Source organism: Amphiura filiformis, unplaced genomic scaffold (assembly GCF_039555335.1).
Source record: "Amphiura filiformis unplaced genomic scaffold, Afil_fr2py scaffold_64, whole genome shotgun sequence".
Taxonomy (NCBI): Eukaryota; Metazoa; Echinodermata; class Ophiuroidea; order Amphilepidida; family Amphiuridae; genus Amphiura; species Amphiura filiformis.
In genome coordinates this window covers 490,105-507,859 of record NW_027305528.1, presented here as the reverse complement: position 1 = coordinate 507,859, position 17,755 = coordinate 490,105, and the positions used below count along the sequence as shown (strand labels likewise).

General features: G+C 37.7%; 1 protein-coding gene across 1 annotated transcript in view; it reads right to left on the bottom strand.

Moving 5' to 3' along the window:
- Nucleotides 1-17,755, bottom strand: part of LOC140144571 (progesterone-induced-blocking factor 1-like) — a 46,266-nt gene that overhangs the window by 6,991 nt on the left and 21,520 nt on the right. Inside the window, 13 exon segments of the mRNA XM_072166391.1 lie at nt 86-170; nt 749-879; nt 2,126-2,228; nt 5,524-5,614; nt 6,380-6,530; nt 7,468-7,633; nt 9,157-9,255; nt 11,142-11,267; nt 11,718-11,899; nt 12,965-13,073; nt 14,321-14,360; nt 14,363-14,453; nt 16,795-16,914. Of these exon segments, the coding sequence (XP_072022492.1) occupies nt 86-170; nt 749-879; nt 2,126-2,228; nt 5,524-5,614; nt 6,380-6,530; nt 7,468-7,633; nt 9,157-9,255; nt 11,142-11,267; nt 11,718-11,899; nt 12,965-13,073; nt 14,321-14,360; nt 14,363-14,453; nt 16,795-16,914 (1,494 nt within the window).

The following is a 17,755-nucleotide window of genomic DNA, read 5'->3' as shown; positions in this document are numbered from 1 at the left end:
TGAATCTGCCACTACAAAATCCAATATGGCGTTACTCTCAACTTGAGAAGAGACACAGTATAGCTATTGACAGCTGGTATTTTACCTCTCTTTGATTGAGTAACCTTTCTAGATCAGCAGACATTTGATTCCTAGCTCTTGTCAGATCTTCAGATTGTTGCTTTAATCTCCTGAAAATAAAATAACAAAAATATTTCTGACATACATCTTCCGAACACAATATAGAAACAAAAACATTGGCTGGGCATGTGGTTTGCTATCCCTGAGGGGTCCATGCACGGTTCAAAACCGGACCGGAGAAAATAACTTTTCTCTTCATCTTCTTTCTTTCTTCCTTCCTTTTTTAGTTACATTTTGTGATGTGTTTATTTAGAGTAAAGCAACACAGGTCCTTCTGTGGTTGGTTGTCACCCTTCCAAATAATCATGTTGCTTAGACCACTACCAAGTCAATAGGGAAGCATGGAGGCCTAATTGTTAGAGCACAAGCTTCATAATCAAAAGGTTGCAGGTTCAGGTTCCTTGAGCAAGACAGCTTAAATCTCAATTGCTCCACTCCACCCACGTGTAAAATGAGGGAGCTGCTGGGAATGGTCACAATCTAAGTTGGCTGAGAGTACCAGCGCATCAGGTGCAGACTTGGTGAAGCGGAAACAATTCTGATATATATCCTAATAGCAGCGAGAAAGTGGTGGAGGTGTGCTGGTACTCAGGTGTACTACACATTTATTTATTTTATTTATTTTTACCTGATGTCTTCCTCTAGTGCAGCTATGTGAACTTTGTGCTTGTCAATTTGCGTATCACGACTGCGTATACTATCGATTAGATAATTGTATGGTTGCTGTGCCTGGTCTAATAATGAGGTAGCATTGGACAGCTGGAAGTGAAAAGAAATTCAAATAAAATATTCAAATTAAAATGGATAACAGAACACAGTGTTATGCAGATGCTCCACCCCATCTGACAAGCCAACAAAATTAGGAATTCTGCGGTTCTCAGATTGCACAGTTTTCGGTCGTTGCAATCATTATATTCGCAGTTTGCGCTTTTAACAAATTTAATGCATATTATAATCAAATGCAGTAAACCTTTGACGAGCGTGTATTTTAAGTATACATCACATATTTACTGCGTTGGATGCACTTGTCTCTGATTGGCTGCTGAGGCAATCTGCTGTTGCCGAATGGAAATTTATGAATGAACTGTGCGCCGTACGCGTTGTTAGCTCCAAATTTGCAACATCACGGTAGTCGCGCTCGTCAAAGGTTTGCTGCATTTGATTATAAAGTTAACCTATACCAACTTTCATCATTACAGGACAAATATGCAAGAAAATATCGGAAAAAGAAAAAGAAAATCTTCTTTTGAACCTGACCCATACACTGTACATACATTTTTGAGGGGTAACATTTTAGTCACACACACACAAATGATTGCCTCAAGAAAAGTTGATACAGGAATTGAGATGCCCAGAGACTTGGCCCAAGACCAGAATATGTGGAGAACCTTCAACCATGGCTGCCACCTTGACAGACTATGAAAGGCATAGGGCAAATCAAACATTCAAGGTTAGGGCCCATACCTATTTACCAGTGCACAGCCTTCCCCAGCTAAGCTGCAGCCACAATGCTGAAGCTCCAATTGAATGAGAGATTCAAGCTGCTCACTGGTATTTAGGTATGGGCCCTTACTTTCTCTACTCCAATTCTTTTTATGCTGACATTTATGATGTTTTATTCCCTTTTCGGAAAACAGAAATGATGCCATCTTAATTTCTTTGTTCTTGTATCTAACTCTAGCAAGAAACTTTATAGTGCCCACACCTATTTACCAGTGCGCAGCCTTCTCCAGCCAAGCTGCAGCTTACTGCAGCTAAAATGCTAAAGCTCCCGCCGAATGAGGGATTCCGCAGCCAAGCTGTGAAAAGCTGCGCACTGGTATTTTTAAGTTTGCACTTAGTGAAACATTTCAATTTTCAAAACAATCTTCAGAGCAATAACATCCGCTGAAGACCCGGTGAAAGGACACCGGTGAGAGTACCAAATTTGAGTAGCGTAGAAGTATAATTTTCCTTTCCATTTCAATTTTGTGTAGAAAGTATGTTTCTACCATTTGATATTTACCTCGTCTCCAAGTTGACTTAGCTGCATCTTACTGGCATCTAATTCTTTTGTTAGTGATGTGTTGATCCTCTCTAATCTAAGAACCCTTCTTGCCAAGTGAACACTGCAAAATTAAAAATGAACATTTTAAATGATGCAAGTTTATGGAGCAACGGTCACTCTTGGCTAGTATACACTTCTTGCAACTAAAATCACTAATGGGCTATTCACTTGAAATCCACACTACCCCTGTGGAAGATTTTGGAAAAACCTGCCATAGGTAGAGTATGTTTTTTGAATGTAATTGGTCAGGGTTAATCACTTTGAAACCCATACTCCCTCTGTATTATGGCTTTACCTATATCTTCTACAACTGGAGTGAGTATTTCAAATGAAAGTTACGGCCGTGTGTCCTGAACTCGCCACCCTTAGCGTTACATGACAAATATTATAAATTTTTACACCAACCGGGTTTCTAATTAGATTATCTCGACAATCATCAACCCTAAACTAGCAAAAGTATACATTTTGGAAAGCTGAAGGCATAAGCAATTCAAATATATACATTTCAACTCATTATACAGGGTGACCTGCAAGATATACAGGGTGGAATAAAAAGATTTTGATAAAAAAGGGTCACTCAATGCATTGCTTATTACCAACTTACAGTAATAAACTGGAAGTAAACAACTTTCATTTGGGTAGAGGATATGGAGAGCCAACTGACTTTGGAAGAAACCAAAATCACAGCTGTTTGGTAATCTCGAATGTAGGGTGTCCCAAAGTATGTTAGATTTGTTTACAATTCAACATATTTTGAACCTAAACATTTTCCCCCTAACCCATACAGAAAAAACATGTCCATATTTAGATTCCTCGTCAAATTTCCCTTCAGAAAATCTATACTTTGACTATGATAGGATAAGTAATTAAAATTTTACAGTAACTTTTAGTTTTTAAAAACATCTGCATTACTTACTACAGTGTTTAATATGACAACGGATAGTTTTGTATGGAAAAGTTTGTATTTTCTAGACTAAACCAATCATAAATTATTAAAAACAATTAGTAGAATTGTTTAGCTGTAAGGCCATGAGTGTTTTAGATGCTAAATAGAGTCCAAATCCAATTTACAGGCTTTACAGAAGCAGATTACGCACTAAAAATACCAATCCCATAGAGTTTGTGTGTACCACATCCCCCACCACCACATCCCCCACCACCGCCACCCTGCCCATTCTGAGTTCTATGAAGCACAGTGTCAGTATTAAACAAGTTCAAGTATTTCTTTTTACATGGTTGAAAGTGCATTTTATTTAGCAATAAAATCAGACCACAAGCATGACAATACCTTCTTGCTTGACAGAGATATCATCATTTGTTTTGAGTCGACTTTGGCAAAATGTAACGTCGCCACCTTTTTTTGGTGGCGAGCTCAAGACACGCGACCTTACCCAACTTTCTATTCTATTCAAAACTCATACTCCCTCTGTGGAAGACTTTAGCTAAATCTTCCACAGGGGTAGTGTGGATTTTAAATGGAATAGCCCAATATTGAATAAGAACAAGTGACACCTGTTAACATATCAGACACTGTGCAGTGTTTGAAATAAGTCAAAATCTTCAGGCGCTATTGCGTTGGGAATCTACCTGCCCTCTTCAATTTTTGTGAGTCCAAACCTAAATATTCAAAATTTAACTGGATTGATATTGAAGTCGGCATTGAATTGCCTGGCTGACTTTGGAGACCAAAAGTTTACTGTAGTGTATAAAAGTGATTGTCACTGACGTTTGACTTGGAGTCGGCATTCTACATCCAGGTATTAGCATGCTATGGCGACTCCCATGTTGAATCAAGGTTAGGGATACAGCCTTTTTATAGCCTTTTTATAACCTAGAAATGTCACTACTTTTGGCAATAAAAAAATGAAACAAATTTGTTTTCAGTAGACCACACACACTTCACATTTTGGAGCAATTGTACCACATTATGTTTTTTAATTTATTTTACAATTAAATAAAATTTAAAAACAAAAAAATTTAAAATCCAAAATAAATAAAAATCAACCCTCGGTGCTGAATTAACTTTTTATATTAAACATATATTTTAACTGACTTGCCCATAAATAAATAAAAAAATAAATAAATTATGGATTTATATAGGGCCTTTTCTCCAGATCTTAAAGGACTGTAATTTCGCTGCCATAGTGAATCATCACAATCAGATCGCATCAACTAGGCCAGTTGCTGCCGAACGGCAAACCTATCTGCACTTAGATTGTAATATCCACCAATTATCTGTGCAGCTCCCCAAATTCCATTGGGTGAAGGAAGTTTTTGATAACCAAACAACTAATCACCGATTTTTGAGATACAGGAGGAAACTGGAGATCCCGGAGAAAACCTGCAAGAGCGAGCATGGAATCGGGATAAACCAAGTGCACATGAGTCCTTGGGCCGCACAGGGGCTTCAACCCGGGACCTCAGTGGTGCAAGGCGAGGGAACAACCGCTGCGCCAACTCGCTCCCCCATGCAATGGGTGACTACAGTCTGTCCACTTAGAAGTACAAACCAAATCTGTGGCATCGGGGTCGATGCTTTGCGTCACACTACCGACGCGATGCGACGCTTGAAAAGAGCGTGGCGCACAAATCGCGCAGCAGTTGGCGCACCAAAGAAGCATTGCACTGAAATAATTATTCTCATACCTCCAATTTCCGAGGTCCATTTACTTTGTACTTCTATGTGGACAGACTATACACGAGAGGCAAGATCCGTATTAAAATCCGTTCCTGGGGATGCCTTTCAATGTGATTTCCTCTTGCAGGCACACACAGTAACACTTCCCAACACACTTTCAAGAAAAGCACTAACTACACCACCAGTGTTCAACATTTTGGTTGTCCGTTCGCCCGGGACAACCAAAACATGCACCGGACAACCAAAAATAATGCTCTAGTTGTCCAGCGGACAACCAAAGATCGACAGCCAAAAGTCACTTTTTCAGCATGTTAGTTTGCTCAAACCTGACACAACTGATGAATTGTTAAATATTTAAGAGTAATTGTTCATAAATTGACTACACTCACTCCACTTTATTGGTCACATGCAGTTGTTTCAGATTGTGGCAGCTTACGGACAACCGAAAACTGCAGCTTACGGACAACCAAAAATTTTGGTGGACAACCAGAAATTACAACCTGGTTGTCCGTGGGACAACCCCTTTTATTTTCTTAATTCGAACACTGTACACCATCATTTCCCGGATTCAAGTGCCGTGATGGCGCCTAATTTGGATGCGGATCCAAGGAGACTGCATTGAAACATTTCAATGCAGATCCTCCTCACCCAATATGTGCAATTTATGCATTTTGCACTTTGGTTTCCAGGCCACGTAGTGTTTGGCATCTACTCTTACCTGTGTTGTAGTCTTCTCTTTGCTGTAGACGGCACATTGGCACCATACCCATAGGAAAATAACACACGCTCTGCCTCAACGTCATTTTCATCTACAGCAAATGAAACAAAGTACACTAGTTTTAGAGCTTAAAAAGTTTATGTGTAATTGAAATTCATAACAAACATTTGTAAAACTTGGCTGGAAAAAACCACTATATTATTATAAATCCTTAACATTACAGTATCCTGTTCTTTTTTTCATATCTAGTCACATTTCTTACTATAGCACTGTTTTCTAACAGAAGCTATGGACTGATCAATTATCATCGGTGAGAATTGTTAGGCTTTAACCACTGCTCCGAAAAAGTAGACACATGTTTTAAAAGAGCGATATAGTTTACCTATCTGGTCTATATTGTGTGTGTTAAAGAAGGTATAGGACTTGTATTCTATTAATAATTTGCAATGCTTCTGGCGAGACATCACAAGACAATTCTCAAAATAACACATATTGATATTAATCTGCAATGTAGTAAGGCCGCCAATTACTAGCTGATCAAACTATATGTTGATAAACCTGGGTAAGGCCAACTTACTTGGCTTACACCCTATATGTGATGTGATCAAGAAAAATGAGTCGGATGTCAGGAATATTGATTTTGAGATATAGCCATAAATAGTATTCAACTTCTTTTGTATTTCATTGTTCTGAGCAACACTAAAATGACCATATTTCTAGAACGGTAAGTCTAATTATGATGAGGTTTTCAGCCAAAAAAGCTCTGAGAATGGCCCATGTAATGAAATTGAAAAACTGAATTTTGATTTTGATCAACATCAGACTCATTTTGCTTCATCACATCACATATACCTACTTTCTGCTGCTTGCATGACAACATCATCCAATTCCGTCTCAAGTTTCTCATAAACTTCAAGTTTTGTCCTCAACTCGGAGATCCGAGCCTCTACATCAACCGTCTTTTTCTCTGAGGATGTTTGAAGTCCATAGTATTCTTTAGTTAACACCTGCAGTAAAAAAAATCCACAAGTAAGTTTATTTTATAGGTTAATAAATGCATATCACTTGCTGAGAGTGAAATTGTACAAAATAAAGCACGCGTATTGAGATGTTGATGCGTCCTAATGCACGAGCCCCGAAAGGGGGAGTGCATTAGACTTTTTGAAATTTTTTTTGACTTTTTGAAAAAAATTGTTTGTTCCATTTTTTATTTTAGGGAATGTTTAAACACTGTAACTTAAAATAGAAACACTTAATTGGAAAAAGCTGGCAAGAGAATTTAGATATTAATCTTATTTACCACCCCTGAAAGTTTGGTAACCATAGCATCTTCCTAAGTGGGCAAAAAATCCTAGAATTTAGGTAATTTAGTGTTTCTAGAAAAATAAAAAAAACATAAAAAAGTACCAACATTCCTTTTTAAATATATACTTAAGTGATACTAAGTTAGAAAATAAACTTGGTTTATATTATTCTGTGATATATTGGCAGCAAAATGAAACTTAAAACTTCTATATACAACTGCTATAGAGAGAAAAATCAGTTAAATAAAATCTTTGTTTTCAAAAATGTGGCTATTTTGAGAAATTATCAAAGTGCCAAAACCCTTCCCTGTAGTAATTCAATGGGATTTTGAGATAACAAAAAAATGCTTAAGTCAAAAATGCTTTTAATAAATGCATATCACTTGCTGAGAGTGAAAGGGGAGAAAAAAATTAAAACTTGGCAAGGAAGGTTTTCTCATCAATACACACATCCTATATCATTTTCAAGGAGTTCTGTGCATGACACCGTAGTCGATAAAGCCACCTTAACTCCATTTGAAATTCACACTCCCTGTGTTGGAGATTAAAGTCATGTCTTCAAGGGGTGGTATGGATTTCAACTGGAATAACCCATTTTAGGCTATGGGCAGTTGCTCCAATAATAAATCTATACACATACCTCAATTTTCTGTTGATACTTGTCACACTCCAATTGACTTTGTCTAAAATTCTTGTTTGCTTCTTCATGCAACATTTGAGTTCTTTCCAACTCAAAGTTTTTCAATCTTACTTCTCCCACCATTTCTGCTGCCTTAGAATCTGATGCCATCTGTAGTTGCCTGAAACTAAATATGACAAAGTTCATAAAATAATAAATAAATAAATATATTTTGGATTTACATAGCGCATTTTTGCAGAGGATTCAAAGTGCTGTAATTTCGCTGCCACTGGTGAATCATCAGAATCAGATCGCATCAACTAGGCCGGTTGCAGCTGATCCCTGTTCAAATCTATCTGCACTTAGATTGTAAGCAGGCGCATAGACAGCATTGTCAGTCCGGGGTGGCAAACGTAAGTATCGTCCCTATTTTTACTCTCCCTCTCCTCCCTTTCCCTTCTCTTTCCCCTTTCCCTTCACTTTCTCCCTCTCCTCCCCTTTCACTTATCTTTCTCCCTCTCCTTCCCCTTCTTTCTCCCCTTCTTCTCGTCCCCATTTTCCCGCTTCTTCGTCCCCATTTTAGGTGTCCGAGGGGGCAGTCTGCCCCCCTGCCACCCCGCTGGCTACGCTACTGATTGTAAGATCCGCCAATTATTTGTGCAGCTCCCGAAATTCTATTGGGTGAGGTAAGTATTTGAGTCCGGGTCTCGGTGGTGCAAGGCAAGGGCACAACCGCCGCACCGACTTGCTCTCCCAAAAGAGATTATAGCTTTGTCCATAAAACTGGTTGATTCTTCAATCTTCATGTAATTATTTCGTGTAAAGCTAATCCAAACCCGAACCATAATAACCCTAATCATAAACCTAATCATAACCCTATTTCTAACCTTAAACTAACCCTAATTTCATGTAAAATTACATGAAGGAGTAATCATAAAACTTTTGATATACATTTTGTACGATGAACTAGAGAGTATTATATATCATGCTCTACAATATTATATTTTGCGTTTTAGAAGAGCGGAAGATATAAATCTGTATGTATTAGGTTAGAATGATGTTTGTTGCATTCCTAGCGTAAGGCATCAGAACTGCATATTTATAACAAATTCACATAGGTATGAAAGTTATTATACTTAGTTCTCTGGGTTGATAGAATGAACACATTTTGAATGTGATCTTTGACCAGAGCATATTATATCTTCCCCCTCTTCTCTAAAGTGAATCTGTGACTCGGTTAGAGCATTGTGCTAGTATTTCGAAGGTCGCCAGTTCAAATCTGGCCAGATGAACTGGATTTTTTTTCAACATTTATGTGTGCTGGCTGCTCTAGGTAAAGATCAAAATGTGTTCATTTTATCAATCCAGAGAACTAAGTATCATAAAGCTCATAAAATTAATTGTGCAAAAACTTCTAACTTTTACAGTAGTGGTAAAATTTCAAGATTATACAAATTCTTCCACATCCACGTTTAAGTTGAAGCACATCAATTCTAATTTTTTTATTGCTTTTTTGAACATCTTAAAATGGATTCATAAAGAAAAAAAATATATGGTTAAAAGAGGAGATATCAAGATATGATTTTCTGCAAAAAATAAGTTTATTTTTATTTTTGACCTTCAGACTATTTTTGGCCATGGAGTAAATTTATTTGTATTTGTTGACATCAGCCTCATCCACTGGCATTGAAACACATAATTATAACTTACTCTGTCATGAGTTGCTCATATTTAGCAGTACAATCTCTCTCTGATGCGACTGATTTTTCCTTCTCAGATATGGCATTGTCACGACTTTCACGTAAATTCCTATCATGAATACAATAAAAAACACAAATATACAAGATTAACAGATCAACTTCAAATTTTAAAACCCTAAACAACCTTGTATTTCCCAAAGTAAGATTCTACTTACAAAAATCAGGAAAAATTCCTTGAAGCTTTCATCTAACAAATCATTCCCAGCTAACACACTGGGTTATTCCAGTTGAAATCCACCCCCCATGGAAGACATGACCTTAATCTCCCACACAGGGGGTGTGAATTTCAAATGGAGTCACCTGAATGGGTAACCCCATTTGAAATTCACACTCCCTGTGTTGAAGTTAAAGGGCATGTCTTCCATAGGGGGTGTATTATGGATTTCAACTTAAATAACCCAATACAGGACATAATAGATATTACATGTACCTTTTCCTTACTGAAACCAAAGGATTGGACATAACCAAACTAAAATTTACATTCTATTCAGGCATGTGATTAGGGAATTCCCAGAATGGAGGAAACTTGCGAAGCGGAACAAGCGTAGCGAGTGAAGCTCTCGCCCCTCACGGCCGGGGGTTCAGGGGCCCGCTTAAGGGCCCCTGGTGTGGTCCTCTACACTGAGGGCTTCTACACTGTAAAAACCCTATTGAGGCCCTCTCAGGAGAGCAATTTTACAGGAAAAAAAGACACATAAATGAAGACAAAATGTTTAATTTGAATGAAAAAATACCACTTTTTAGTACAATGTGAGTGAAAATCAAATACTTAACCTCACTTATTACTTATTACAGAGGGTTTCTAGATGGTCCGTTAAAGCAATTCTTCCCTTGGATCCATAAGATATCATGTCCCCACACAGTGAGCAATAAGCTTTACCGGCGACAGCAATATTTTTGATACCATTTTCCTACACCGTACAGCTCAATTCGCGACCATCTTTAACATGTATTACTTTCACTTCGTGATCCAACCAGCTCCAGCGGAACTTGTTTTTCAGATATTTATCAACTACGCTGACGTTTGCATCATTTTTCTGAAGCGTTTTCATCTTGATTTTGGTTCGATACCGATAAACAAATCCTGTCGATCACGCAATATCAGTTGTCAAAATTAAAGATGGCCGAACAATGTTGATAGAATGCAAGCTTATCAGTGATTGGTTTATATCGGCAAGTGACATCAAAATGGACCAATCATAGAAATCGTTAGTAAAATTACAATAGCGTTTCTTTGGGCGACTTTTAAAATAGTAATTCATGAATAATCGGCAGTTTTTCCATTCATGTTCACAGGAAAAACACATTGGGCGAATTTTTGCGTGTTTTTTTTAGCAGGTATTTGCCTTACGACTTGGCAACCACAGCGCACACGGCCGAAACAAGAAGTTCGTTAAAAAAGAGAGAGATGCTCTTTGCCAATGTTCAGGAGCTTAAGAGGGGGGCCCTACCCTCCCCAAATGTCTCAACGGATTTACATTGATCTCAGGGGGGTCAGATTTTGGTCTCAAATCCGCGGATTTCCGCAAATCCGCGGAAAAATCACATGCCCGTCTATTACACAAAATCTTTGAATGTTGGCTGTTGTATGCAGGGTTGCCAAAGAATTTCAGCCTGAATCGCATGTCAAATAATGGAAAAGTCACCCAATTTTTCTCTTAACCATTGCTTTCTATGGGGCAGGAAACTATCGCAAGTCGCGGAGCCAATACTGAAATGTCGCCGAATGTTTCTCTTAACCAATAGTTTCAATGGACAGGAAATTGTCAAACGTTGTGGGGAAAATCTTCAAAAGTCACCCAATTAGGCTACCAAATTGCGGGTTTGACAACCCTGGTTGTATGAAATTTAAAGGCTAAAATTGAAATCAGTTATAATGTCCAAAAAGTACAATAAGAAATCGATCAACTATTTTAATCTGAGTGATAAGCCCACCTGTTTTCTCTTTCATACATTTCTCGAGTGGTTACTTTCAGTTTATCCACCTCACCATCGGTCCTCAGTCTTATCGCTTCCAACTCCTGACGCAATTTACTCTCATATTCAGCCTTGAACCGATCTCTGTAAGAGAAATTTGAAACCAAGAAGTTACGGTAAAAACAGTGTATCATGAATGATACTTGAATTCACACATTTTTCTTGATGCTACTCATCTGTGAAGGCTGCTTTTACATGTTGATATGTAAAAACAATCCTTGTTATAAGGGTTGTTTTAACAGGTCAACCCTCTTTAAGGGGTACTTTTCTTTTAAGAGGTCAAAATCAATTGGTAACAGGTGTTTTGGGGGAGTATGTTTTTCACATGTAATTAGTCAGGGTTAATCATTTTGAAACCCATACTCCCCTGTATTATGGCTTTACCTATATCTTCCACAACTGGCGTGAGCATTTTAAATGGAAGTTACCGAACTGTCTATTCTATTTGAAACTCATATTCCCTCTGTGGAAGACTTTTTTAGCTAAATCTTCCACAGGGGTAGTGTGGATTTCAAGTGGAATAGCCCATTATACCTGCTGTCCACATATTTCTCATATAGTTCCTCTCGTGACCTCTTGACATTCTCCAGATCAGAGTTGACTTGCTGTAGCCTCTCTTCTGCATTGTTATGCTTCAGGCTGACATCATTCATTTGTCTGTGCAGGTAGTCCTTGTCTTGCCTTAGCAATGCAAGCTCTTGTTTCACTGTAGACAACTGTGGGATAAATACAGACATGTGTTAAAATTACATAAAACTACATTATTTGTTATTACATTAATAAGCAACCCTCCCCTAGTAATCACTCCCTAAGAATTTACTGTCTCAGCAAGTAAAAGCATTTTAATAAGCACCCCAAAGTACCTGAGCCCTAATTAGCTAGTTGAACAGATATATGTAATTTCCTATGTGTATGTGGTGGACTGAAGGCTTTATTCTGTATTTGACTGTGCAAGTATTGTGTCCTCAGACCTGAACTAAACACAATACAAAAAGAAAGTCTGCACTTATGTAACCCGTCCAACACCAAAACCTGATCTTGTTATGATAATTTGATTGATATGGTCGTGTGCAGAATCTTAATTGTTAGCTCCAATTTGATACCAAATTTGCTACAAAACACTCTAAATTGACTTCATACCAGTATATGAAATTTGGTGCATTTGTAAAAGTTTCAAATTAAAAAAGGAGCACACAAAGCTGTAGAGGTGAATTGCAGAGCGCTATCATTGACAGCCTGAACTAACCTCTAGATCATATCAATCGCATCGTGCTCTAGTATTCATCAGTAAAGCATTGTAACAATCCATGCGTTTTAAATTAACAATTGAATAAACCGGGCACTTGGGATTGGGATAGTCGATAGGGGTCCATTGCGGACAAGTAAATTTAACCATGCTTAGCAATTTTGACCGTGTGCATCATCATTTAACTCTCCGAACCACAGCACGCCATCCGCCCACTGTGGTGTCTGCACATTTATGGCCACAATGAGTGGATAGAGGAGATATGATAGAGCTCATGATCTTTTAACCTTCTGACCGATAACCTAGCCAGGCATGAAAACTAAAAACCATGGTTTTTTTTTACCATTTTCAATTAATTTGATTCAGAAATATGCTGAAAAACACTGAAAACAATAACAAAAAATGCTAAAACCAGATAAAAAGCTGAAAATGTTCATGCCTGCCTAGCCCACCAAACTTTGTGATCACCCTCTACCTCTATGCACATTGCTGGCTGTACTGCAAGCTGTTATTATAATCTATGAGTAACACTCACATCTTTAGCAATGTCATCCCTTTCATTGGCCACTGTCTTATAGGTCACATCTAGATAGCTGTATCTTTTCTTGATATCCATCAGTTCTTGATCAAGATGATCACGCTCACTGTAACAACAATAACATGGCGGTAAACAATGGAACATATACATGTACATACCAGTAAGCTTTGTAGCAAATATTGCAAACACAAACACACTTAAAATGCAAGGAAAAAATCCAAATTTAAAAGTTGCACTTACAGGGATGATCAATGGATATTAAACAAAAGCATGCAAGCATTGTGGCATGTAACCCACCATTTTCTTTGCGTTTTTAAATTCAAATCAATCACTTACTGCAACTTTTAAATTCAGGGTTTTTTCTTTCAAAATACTGATTTGTTGTAAATATTGAAATAAATTGAACAATTAAATGAGTATCAAAATGTGCATGCGTACACCATGTTTCTTTCTTTGTTAAATATTGTGAATACGGTTAATATTTCTGAAATTATAGGCTTATTTGTAATGGCTATGTTACTTTTTGAGAAGTCTTTAAAAGATCATCATTCCTTAAATCGATTGCACACTGTGAGGCATGAGATCAAAGTTGGAAAATTTTGAAAACTGAGTAATTACCATTACCAACTTGCTCAGTACCTGTACGTATATGTTTACCGATGTTGAAATCCCGTTTATAGATGTACTTTTTATAATTTTCTTGTGTTTTATAGTATTTTTGCTTCTTAATTGTGCCTATACTTAATTTGATTATTGACAAATCGACTGCCCAGTGCCAGAAGTGGGTAAGTGCAATAATTACAATAGCTGCCATGTGTAGCTGCCATGTGTACATGCAGATGAGTACATTATACTATGTGTAAATTGCCAAATGTTCACAGGGCAGCTATTGCACTACCCACTACTGGCACTGAGCAGTTGAAAGTTGGTCTGATTGGTTCAATTAAGATCATGTCACATAAATTGATGGGTTTTCCAATCTGTTATAAATCACACCCTTGCAATATTTCCAAATACATACATGTATGTAAATTTATGATATTAATGATAAATACAATAATTTCTTTCTTATCTCAGGTGGTGGCGGATGCCATATCGTCATTTTGGCGTCGCCATTGGATTAACACATAATCATGAAATCTTCACAAACAATTCTAAATTTGTTATGTGGTGTCAAAGCAAAATTATCTTACTCTAAAACCGTTGGGGTGCGACAATGTACCACACTGTAAGTATGTTATTTTTCTTTTTATAACTGCTAACCGTGTATTTTGAATGGGGCTGTCAGCCTTGTATTTTCGCCGTCCTCGTACGTCACATGTCCTATGCCACCTGTCTTATCTATTGGTTTACCTTTTAACTCTGTCGTAATTTTCCCTTTTGTAGTCCCCTGTTGGATTGATGACTTGGTCTCTGCTAGTTCTATGGATAACTGTTGACACTTGACTTCTAGTTGTGACCTACTTTGGTTTTCTAATTGCAATGTCTACCAAAAAGGTATCAAAAAGATATCTGTAGTTAGCAGACAAATTATAAACAACAACAAAATATAAAATAACAGTACTTCTCTAACATGACAACAGACTTTTAAAGAAGACCCCTCTGTAGGGCATGGATGGACCAAGCAGCAAATTCCAGAAGGATACAGCTTATTCACTAAAAAATTTATTTTCCACTTAACTTAAGCTGCACATCACATTGTAATTTACAGTCCAAAATGTACATGTTCTTGTCCTGACATATACATGTACTACTGTAACAAAGTGGGACGCAGGTTGTTACGTATATACATGCCCACCTTTCATGCAGAAAGCACAGCTGAAACTTTTCAACTGATCCCATTACACTTTGGAAACATAACAAATCAAACAATCTGCAATACACATGTATAGCTTGACTTTCAATTCTGGCTGTCAACGGTACCACGTACAGGATACATGGAAGTCACTGCTGACTACTGCCAAGTTACTACTGCCAGGTTTAAGGCAAACCCAAATACTAAACCTTGCTACAGACATGGCTAATGGCATGTAATGAAATTACCACTTACTTACTTACAGCTTTTGTACAGCCCTATATAAACTCTATAACACTATGTTCTCAAAACACTGCCTCACAAGACACATTCCAGAGAACAATGCATTAAATCAGACATGATTCGAACTGGTGATTCAATTGTCATTGTGAAATGCCATGTAGCCTGACCTGCAATATGCATGCATGGCTGCCATTACAATAATTGTTCCTATCGTTCTGGTTGATTTAATGCATATTGTCTATTTATAGCGTCTATTTATAGAATTTAGTCAAAGTGTTGTATAGTGGATATCAGATTCTGATTACTTCCTCTGATACCAAAGGCATTGGACTATTCCAGTTGAAATCCATGCAACCCCTATGGAAGACATGTCCTTAATCTCCCACACAGGGAGTGCGAATTTCAAATGGGATTACCTGAATGGGTGATTCCATTTGATATCCACACTGTGAGATTAAGGTCATGTCTTCCATAGGGGTATATGGATGTCAACTGGAATGGCCCATTATAAGTACAGATCAGCTATATATACATGTATACTTTTTTATATCCAAACAGCACCTGAACATACTGGGACAGTCATTCTTTCCATGTCTGCCTGCAAGATTCATGGACAGATGTGGCTTCTCTAGATATAGTAGATACATGTATGTAGACATATATAATGACTGCAGGGCATTAAAATCCCGTCAAAAGGATGGAACACATTCATGGTTCATTTGCCCATGTACCATGAGGAAGATACATTATACAGCTAACAAGGGTTGCACTACAAGTAAGTCCCTTAAAATGATATTTCACCAACAAATTCCCACAAAACTCGCCCTACACATACAAACTTTACACATCCCATACCCTCACACAAACATACCTTACAATAACCTTGTGTTATATTCTCAAATCATTCATATACTTTGCAGTCTCCACTTTCAATGTCTTATTCTAGCTTTGTAAACTTGCAGTCTGCAGTGGTTACACATCAACTTACACTGAAGCACCCATGTACACCCCCACATATCCCCCCCCCCATTCACTTTACGCAGGCCTTCCTCATCATCCTTGTACTTCGCTGTATCTGCTTCCAATGTCTGCTTCTTCAATCTGTAGTAGTTTCACTGACACACCCACCCCACACAAGCATACTTTTACACAACCCACACTTTATGCCTAGTACAGCCTAATACCTGTTGTGTTTTTCTCAAATCATTCTTGCTGTCTCTGCTTCCCAATGTCTTATTCCACCCTCGCAAGTCAGCAACTTCAATCTGTAGTAGTTTCACTGACACACCCCCACACATTTACACCCCCCCATTTTATGCCTACCTGTTGTGCTTTTCTCAAATCATTCTTGTATTTTGCTGTCTCTGCTTCCAATGTCTTATTCCAGCTTCATAATTCAGCAACTTCAATCTGTAGTAGTTTCACCGACACACCACCCCCACCCCCACATACATTTACACACCCCACACTTTATGCCTACCTGTTGTGTTTTTCTCAAATCATTCTTGTACTTTGCCGTCTCTGCTTCCAATGTATTATTCCAGCCTCGTAAGTCAGCCAACTTCAATCTGTAGTAGTTTCACCGACACACCACCCCCACCGACATACATTTACACACCCAACACTTTATGCCTACCTGTTGTCAAATCATTCTTGTACTTTGCCGTCTCTGCTTACGTCTTATTCCAGCCTCGTTAGTCAGCAACTTCAATCTGCAGTAGTTTCACTGACATACCCATTACCCACACCCACCCCACATGCATTTACACACCCCATATTTTATGCCTACCTGTTGTGTTTTTCTCAAATCTTTCTTGTACTTTGCTGTCTCTGCTTCTAACGTCTTATTCCAACCTCGTAAGTCAGCGACTTCAATCTGCAGTGGTTTCACCGACTCATACAACTTGATCTGCAAAAGTCATCATATGATATCATTATTGATCATGGTGCAACAGGGCTCTAAAATGTACTTCCTACAACTGTCTCTTGTTACATAACCATTATTAATTGTTAACATGACTTGATCTATGTTCAGTCTGGTGATAGTGCATTTCAGCATTTGCAATGGTTCACCATTTTCTTGGAGCAACTCAGTCACCTCAAAGGCCAGTCAATTATGAGCTAGTCCTGAACAATTTTGCATACAACCATAGACAACAGAGAGAATGATACAGCATTGCAAAACCTTATTGCAAAAAATACATGTTAATTGAAACCTAGTGTTTGTTTTACTAATTAAAGTTGAAATGTTTAAATTCTTATTGCAAGCAAGCTTGAAATTAAAAGCAAACACATAATGTAGGCTTATGTATACTGTCTGTATACTAATTAAATTTGTACAGTCATGCCTGCAAGGTATACATGTAAATACTCTGGGTATGGTACCATAATATATAGTACAGAGTCTTTATAAACCTGAATTCAATTATATTGCATGCAAAAATAACTGTATACAAATCACATACACTTCAAAATGGAATTGTGTGCATGAATGAATTTTGGTGTGATCGATTGATTTTTGTCTTGTGGCAGCTGCATTGAAAAATGCTTTTTTTTCCAAAGTAGAAATGTGCAGTATTTAATAATTCCAATACTTTGGATCTGATATGAGAAATCCGAAACTGGTGTCATTTATTTATTATTTTATGCTTTTTTTAAATTCTTTCCAATACCCCCCGGCCAATACCATGTACAAATAGTTGTAGGTAACGTTAGATTGGTTGAGTCACGTACGTGTAATGTTTTTCACT